We start from the raw sequence: 8,840 nt of genomic DNA on the forward strand, positions 1-8,840 counted from the left end.
GATATGAGACTACTGAAATATAATTAACTCTGGAGACAAGAATTTTCATTTTGTCCAAAAGTAGTGCTTTTATTCACTTTTTCTGAAAATGTTTTACTCTCCCCAACTCTTACCTGAAGAACAAATGTGATATATGTTTTTATCTTTAGTAATATTTTGATGCTTTAAGCTCATGTTCTTAGTAGTCATAATGTACTTAACCAAATTATTTACCATGTTTGAGACTTTATATTAGCTTCCAAATCCTCTGCTGAGGAAGAAAATAATGGAGGGAAAGTGGTCAGGGAGATGGGGAGAGAGGAAGTTTGAAAAAATGAGGTTATTCAGTCAATTTAAAAATTGGGGATGTCATAACAAATCATGTGCATTCTATTTATAAAATATTAATAACTTTCATATCACAAGGCTAATCCAGAATTGGGGAAGTTTTCCATAGCAGATAGAAATGTTAGAAATATTTGGATAGGATCTGCTACATAAATGTTAGATTAAGGGTATATTTATTCCAAAGTGGAATTTTAAAAGTATTTTTCCTATTTTATAAAAACTCCAAAAAGTGGAGTTTATAATTTAAAAAATAAATGCTGTATTACAATAGTGTTCTAAGGATGTGTTGTGCTCATAAAAGTCTCAGATGTTTACAGAATATTGCCTTTTGCATCTTGGATTGTGGCTAATTGAGTAACCCATTGCAGCTTGCCATCACTGACTATGATTTTATACTATAAGGTGTGGATCCAGAGTTGTATGAGTTAACAACTTCTAAGCTGGAAATCTCCACCTCAAGCCTCAAAGTGACTGATGCATTTGCAAGACTCATGTCCACAGTAGAGAAGACAAGCACATCTACGAGGTAAACAGCCAGTGTTAATTATACCCTACTTTTGAATTCTGAGTTAAAACAGACCAAAGAGTAAAGCTCATAAGTTGGCAGTATTCCAATATATTGTATTAAAATTCACTTTATATTTATAAAAGCCGGTAGATGCCTAAGTCCAGAAAACAGTATCAAATGATGTTTAATTATGAATGTTATTAGAGCAGAGTTATTTCATAAGAGACTAGAAAGGGCTGACAAATGTGCTTTTCTTTCTCCATCCCCCCAACACACACTTTGTAGAAGATAATTCTGATTAAGTATTGAGATCATAAAGCCATTGTAGAAACACTCCCCCCTTTCCCTTCATAATTACTGAGAAGATCTTTGGGAACTCAGTTTCATACTCCAAGAGTCACCTAGGCTAATCTTTTCACTTCTAGACTAAGAGTAGAGAATAGTCTCTTTTTTTTGGAATTTTCACTAATGTGCATCTCTGATTTGGGACATGAAGGCTTGCTTTAACCAAGCTTTCTGGGAGCCCTGTCAGGGGCATGGCCTTTAGTAAAGCCGTTATTATTGCCAAGTGTTGGAAACAGAGACAAAAACTGTCACTTGGGCCTTGTGTTCAAGAAACTTTAGTTTTACATATTTAAGCACTGGAATAATCTGTTGCTTTGACATGTTAACCATAAGAATAAGCCAGTTCCTAATATGAGGATACTTCAAAAAGTTTTTAAACTTTTTGAAAAATGGAATTAAAAGTTAATATGAATCTTTCCATAAACCTTTTGAAGACCCCTCTCAAAGAAAGGTAATCATTATGAACCAGGAGATCACTAGTGCAAGAGCAAATACTGGTTGATTGGCATGCCAGCTCTGCTGTCCTGATTCATCAGCATTTTAATGTGGAAATATTTACTTATTAGTTGTCCCCTTTGGGAGAAGTATTATAGCTTTTTTTCCTAAATAAATATATGCCACTCACATGTTAAATTCAGATTTATGTTTTAAGCAATTCTTCTATAGAAGAAGGATTCATCTTAAATAAGCCTTTTTTTTTTGTCAATCATAAATGTTTATCTGTCTTAACACTTTACCTTAAATTATCACATTGCCTTTTAAACTTTTGTGTGCTTATATCCATTCATTCAACAGATATTTTTGTCAATCATAAATGTTTATCTGTCTTAACACTTTACATTAAATTATCACATTGCCTTTTAAACTTTTGTGTGCTTATATCCATTCATTCAACAGATATTTATTATTAACACTATTAATATTTATAATTATGAAAGCCATTATTATTTGTTTTATAATTGTAGATAACCTTAACTCTTCCCTAGATAGGATTTGTAGCACGCACGTCCTTGTTTGTCCACAGATTCTCCATTGTTCTCACTGCCCCATGTCTTTGTAGTATGCTACCTGGCACTGCCAAAGCCTCCTATTAAATTAACCTACTTATAAATGCAGGTATTGTGGATTTTTTGCTTGCTTTCTAATTTTTTCTCTTTCCTAACAAATCATTTCTTCAAATTGAAACTCTTCTAATACAAATTTCTCATCCATTTCTTCTATGTATGTTAACTAAAAGCAGATTTGACTTTAAGAACAACAAACTGATGCTTTTATTGTTTGGGCTTCTCCACGCTATTTTTAGGACAACCCTTTCTGGAATAACCCTGTTTCCTCACCTTTTCTCCCCTGCATGCCATCTCACTCCTGAACTATAGCAGTTTTGAAAGTCCCAATGATGAGAATTAATTCTTTGTGCCATTAGGAGGAGCTCTAAACCACTTTGTTAACCTGCTTACTCTCCTAATTTTTTAACTCATCCTTGAAACATGCTGTACACTAGGGAACTTTTCCAACCCCTCTCACTTTAAGAAGTTATTTTCATTTTTTCCCTCTTATTCTGTATTATTGGGGAATCAACTAAAACTATACTGTATATCCTGGAGTCAGTATTATAGCTCAATTGAGTTACTCTCTAGTACCCATCCAGCTTCACATATAAGACAAAATAAATTAAGAAAACAAGTTCCCAACTTTGTATTTTCTGTTTTGAGGAATGTATGTTATTTGAAAATGGTGAGAAGTGCAAATATCCGTGAGTTTTACAATTTGTGTGTAAAATCTTAAAATACTGTAAAATGTCCCCAGGAGTGATTCTCAATTGTACATAAAAGAGACAGGTTGGATGGCATATATAGTTTCAGAAAGCATTTTCAATATTTTGGTTGTTTTTAGGTTGTCTTGTTTTTCTTTTTGTTTTGAATAAAATTGCAGAAAGTAAAGTTCATCAAAATCTGGAGTCTTGACAATACACGGTAGATAGAAAAAGCCTTGTGAGGGACTTCAGGGAAGACAGAGTTAAACAGTGATCAAGGTAGAGGAAATTTGACATGGAACAGACAACATCCCATACCCTTTTCTAAGTGCCTTTGAATATGTAAAGGACATATATGTGCTCTTCTCTTTCAGTACACAGGTTGCGAGAATGATGACTCAGTTTTAATTTTCTAAAGAAATATAGTTCTTAGTTTTAAAATAGTTTCATCTTCTTGCTTAACTTCCCTAATGTGGAGAAGAATAACACTTCCTAATCTAAATCAGTGGGTAGCCAGCTGGGTAGTAGCCACAGACCTCTTACTGAAGTGTATACAAGCCCTTGGGATCCATTTTTGGATCCAAGTTGCCAAAAGGGATCCATTTTTCTTGGGGGGGGGGGCTTTTTATTGAGATATAATTAATATACAATAAAATTCACCTTTCTCAAGTGTACAGTTCACTGGTTTTTAGTATGATCACAAGGTTGTGAAACCATCATTGTCTAATTCCAAAACATTTTTAATCACCCCCAAATGAAACCCTATACCACTAGCAGTCACTCCCTCTTCCTCTCTTTCCGCAGCCCCTGGCAACCACTAATCTGCTTTCTGTCTCTGTGGATTGCCTATTCTGGTTATTTGAAATAAATGCAATCCTGCAATCTGTGGCCTTTTATGTCTGGCTTTTTCACTTAGCATTATGTTTTCAAGTTCATTCATGTTGTAGCATGTATCAGTATTTAATTCCTTTTTATGACTGCATAATATTTCATTATGTGGAAATAACATTTTGCTTGTCCATTAATCAATTGATGAACATTCAGGTTGTTTTCACTTTTTGGCTACTATGAGTAAAGGTGGTGTGAACATTTGTGTACAAGTTTTTGTGTGGACAAATGTTTTCAGTTCTCTTGGGAGTAGAATTGCTGGGACATATGGTGACACTGTGTTTAGCTTTTTGAGGAACTGCCAAATGTTTCCACAGTGATGGCACCATTTTACATTCCCACCAGTAACGTATGAGTATTCCAATTTCTCCACATTCTCACCAATATTTGTTATTGTCTGGCCTTTTGGTTATAGTTATCCCAGTGGGTGTGAAGTGGTATCAAATTGTCATTTTGATTTGCATTTCCCTGATAGCTAAGGATGTTGAGCATCTTTTCATGTGCTTATTGACTATTTGTATGTTCTTTGGAGAGATGTCTTTTCAGATTCTTTGCTTATTTAATTGGATAATTTGTCTTTACTGTTGAGTTGTAAGAGTTCTTTATATATTCTGGATACTAGAACTTTATCAGATATATGATTTGCAAATATTTTCTGCCACTTTTGGGTTGTCTTTTCACTTAACAGTATCCTTTGAAGCACAAAAGTTTTTAATTTTGATGAAATCCAATTTATATACTGTATATATATTTTGTTCTTTAGTTGCTTGTGCTTTAGGTGTCATATCTAAGAAACCTAATTGCCTAATTCAAGGTCATCGAGATTTACACCCAGGTTTTTTCTAAGAGTTTTATAGTTTCAACTCTTACACTTAGGTCTTCGGTCCATTTTGAATTAATTATTGTATATGTTGTGAGGTAGGGGGACCCCATATTCATTCTTTTGCATATGGATATACAGTTGTCCTTGCACCACTTGTTGAAAAGACTTCTTCCCCCATTGAAAGACCTTGGCACACTTGTCAAAAAATAAATTGACCATAGATGTTTATTTCTGGACTCTCAATTATATTCCATTGAAAAAAAGATAAATCTTAGCTAGAAAGAATATCAATCAAAATTATCATTGCCTTTTTCTTTGAGAAAAGGTCATAATATAACTTATTTTCAAATTCTCCTCAAGTATTTACTTCTTTTATTCTAAGAAGACTAGCTTACATCAGTGCACAGTGACTACAGATAAATACACAAACTATAAACTATGTAAACTTTTAAATTTTAAAGCACACCTTCATATTGCCTCCAGGTAGTGCCTCTGAAATAAGGCAATTGGTAAAAACCCTAGAATAATGTTTACCAACTGTGTCGGGTAAAAGCTTCTTCCTTGCTCTCCACAAATGGGTAAGTCCACTTAGGTGCAATTTTATTTGTAATTATTTTAAATAACCATTTGTTATTACAAAAGCACTAAGGTATATTGTAGAATCTTAGAAAATACAGAAATACAAACTACAAAAAAAAAGTATCACAGTGTTACCATTCAGATTTCTATTACTCCTTAGTGCATATTCTTTCCAATCTTTTTCTGTGCAAATATACACTATATTTTTTAACCAAAAATAAGATTTTATAGTTTATATTGAGTCAGGCCTACTGTTTTAGTCAGTGATCTCCGTCTGCCAAGTTTAGCGAGTTTTCATTTCATCCAATATCTAGGTTATACCTGGCTGTTATGGCTGTTAAGTCCCTTTTAACCTAGGCTTTCTCTCCCATCCCTTTTGTTTTCTGTTAAATAACTAACACTAGAAGACCAACCAGTCCAGTTGTCCTGCAGAATGTCCTAAGCTCTGGATTTGTCTGTTTGCTTCTTTCAAGTAATACGAGTATTTACTATGTTCTTTATCCCTCTAATTTCTTGTAAATTGGAAATTATATCTAAAGGCTTGCTGAATTTACGTGAACATTTTGGAATACCTCACAGATATTATATCACATCAGAAGATGCATAACATCTGGCTGACTCTATTTTTAGTGATGCTAAGATTGACCATTGGTGAGAGGTTGACGTTTTGCACCATATAGTTTGTTTTTAACTTTAAGACTAGAAAGTAATGTATCTGGTTTTACTTTGGAATGATACAGATATCCAATTCCCTACTAAACATTCACCTAATAGTTTTGCCAACATTTAAGTTCAATTAAAAATTTGGATTGCTATTCCATTCTTCTAAGAAACTCTAGAACTAAGTTCAGTATTGGATGATCTGCTGATATGCCTGAAGCTGTTTCCCTGTTAAAGAACTTTGGTCCTAAAAGTTTGTTGTTGGATTTTGCATTCATTCTATAAAATCTTTATTTCAGCCTGGATTCAGAACATCTTCTGTGGTAACAACAGAAAAGCCTAGGTATAAAAGGCCTGCAACTGTCCTCCTTTCTTGCTCCACATCTCCTGACTTTCTGCTCCCCCTCCCGACAAAGAAAATATTTAGGTGAAAGAAACAACTTGTGTCATATCTAATAGAGTACCAACTATCTTTTACCATGAAAAGAGAATTGAGATTTTTATAGTCAGCAATTTAAAATGATCTTTGGCCTAAAATTAATCATCTGTATGACTATAACTATCCTTTCAATATACTTAACAGCCTGTGAGAAATAGTTTGGATTGCAGTAGTGTGCTCAATTTGAGTGACATTTGAGGCTCATTTGAGTCAGCAATTTAAAATGATCTTTGGCCTAAAATTAATCATCTGTATGACTATAACTATCCTTTCAATATACTTAACATCCTGTGAGAAATAGTTTGGATTGCAGTAGTGTGCTCAATTTGAGTGACATTTGAGGCTCATTTGGCATTTTCTATAGCTCACCTGCTGGGAATTCCTGGGTCTCTAAGAGTTTTTCATATCTGTGCTGGGCACCAAATTGCTCACTTCTCATTATTGGGGCCAGTGCAGTAAAATATACAAGACTTCATCTACAAGACCCACAGGATTTAGAGTCCCCTTTCCGCAAGTCCTTTCCTGCCCGTGTACATGCTCAGCACCAGCAGCCAGCCCTAGTGCTGCTGCAATTGGACCTGCTCTCTGCATCCCAATGGGACTGAGACTGGGTGTTTTTGAGCCAAGGGCTCTCGCTCCTGGAATTCCCCATTGGGGATAAAGCAAGCCTGAGGTTATAATGACTTACAAAGCCTTATGCTAGATATACTTTGTTTTATGTTAAGGTAATTTTGGTAGTTTCACAGGGGGCAGGGGGAAATCCAGTTGGGTGGAGTGTAATAGGACTTCAGCATTATATTTCTTCTTAGTAATATTTAAAAATTATGCCTGGGTAGATGCTTCTAGCCTTAAGTAAAACTGTGATCTGTACACCTGCACATGTGAATGTCTGTACTTACCTGCCTAGCTTTAATGAACATACATAATAGGCTATATGTTGCTCTTCCTACGAGATTTGGCATCTGGCACAGGAAGCACATAACACAAAAGTATTAACAAGATTCAGGGACTAGCAAAGGAAAAGATACTTAAGTCCCCACAGTTTGCTTACTACCTACCTTGACAGTGAATTTTCTCCCATTTAACCTTCAGCAGAGTCACATTAACACACTTGATGTTTTTCGTTTGTCAATAGGAAACCAAAAAGAGAAGAGCACCTGAGTGAAGAAGCTATCAAGGTGATCGCTAGCCTTCCTGACTTAACGTTCATGCATGCCAAGGTGTTGATGTTCCCTACCACGTTAACACCTTCCACAAGCTCCCAGGAAAAAGTAGACTGATAAGTGATATGAATTGGACAGTTTTAATTGCTTTCCCATTCCTCCATCCCTTCCCTACCATCAAAAGCATAACTGCTCTAATTAAAAAAAAAAGAAAATTCAAGTTCAGCTGATGTGTTGGTAAGCCGCACTAGAAAGATATACATAGTAATGTATATTTATTTACATACTAAAGTCCTAAATTTATATTAGAAAAATGTAAATAATCGGGGGTGAACATTTTTGAAGATTTATTCTTTTGTGTTGCTGGGATGTATACATTTATGTCTTTGTGAAATACACTGGTGGTGTCCTTCTTATGAAACTTTTGAAATAAAAAAAAATTAAAAACTCAACTCTCTACTGTCTGTGAAATCCCCTTCGGTCTTTTCAGATTGCATTGAATGTCCTTAATTTTTCATATCATCTGTTGAATTACTTTTGCTATCAAATAAATAAGCTCCAAAGTCCCCATTTTTAAAAAATTTTTGTGTGTGATGGGTTTATTTCAGATCTGGCTTTTGTTAACATTTTGGGGCTCTTTTTTAATCTTTTCAGTCTGGCACATTGCTGTTTGACCTTTTGCAAGGTACTTCATCAATTGCTCTTTTGTTATAGGGTATTGATCATTGTCAGGATTTGATTGGAGGGGTTAAAAAGATTGTGTCTATTTTAAATCAGTTAGATTTGGAGAAGGACCAAATTATATGAATGTCTTACGATGAAATTTACTTGTTACTGATTTTTGTTCTATTATACCACTATTTTTTGAGGATTTTGCACAGTGTAAAATGACATAATCATAGATTGCTATGGTTTAGGCTGTAAATACAGTAAAAACTATGGGTTTTAAATGTTTGGGGAAATTCCTATGGAAAAAGAGACATGTAGAAGAACCTCTAACAAGGTTAATGTGCATGCCCAAGGCTTTTGAGATTTCAGTGTGTAAATTTCCTTTTAGCTTACACAAAAAATAAAATAATTTAAAAGAAATTTAGCCTGGTGTCATTGTGCTTTGGTATCTGAGGAAGAGTATAATGCATTTGGATGTGAAGTTTTATTCACTATTAATTTATTTCAGTCCAGAGGAAATCATTTCATAGGGATTCAGCTTTGTCGAAACCAGGAAGAATTAGAATCTCTGGCCTATAAGAATTGGATCAGTACTTTTAGTAGCTGAACTGTTTTTTATTTTTTTTATTTTTTTATTTTTGTAAAGATGACCGGTAAGGGGATGTTAACCCTTGACTTGGTGTTGT

General features: G+C 34.4%; 1 protein-coding gene across 3 annotated transcripts in view; it reads left to right on the forward strand.

The window, feature by feature from the left end:
* The window catches only part of AFTPH (aftiphilin), a 37,862-nt gene extending 29,284 nt beyond the window's left edge, over positions 1 to 8,578 (forward strand). For 2 of the 3 annotated variants that reach the window (XM_008582283.1, XM_008582284.1), the window contains 2 exons: positions 730 to 853; positions 7,458 to 8,578. In XM_008582283.1, the coding sequence (XP_008580505.1) occupies positions 730 to 853; positions 7,458 to 7,602 (269 nt within the window). In that variant the 3' untranslated portion in view covers positions 7,603 to 8,578. Of the gene's footprint in view, positions 1 to 729; positions 854 to 7,457 lie in introns of those variants that run through there. The other variant, XM_008582285.1, reaches the window with a different exon arrangement.
* The last annotated feature ends 262 nt before the right edge of the window (positions 8,579 to 8,840 follow it).

Source organism: Galeopterus variegatus, unplaced genomic scaffold, assembly GCF_000696425.1.
Source record: "Galeopterus variegatus unplaced genomic scaffold, G_variegatus-3.0.2 Scaffold2556, whole genome shotgun sequence".
Lineage (NCBI taxonomy): Eukaryota > Metazoa > Chordata > Mammalia > Dermoptera > Cynocephalidae > Galeopterus > Galeopterus variegatus.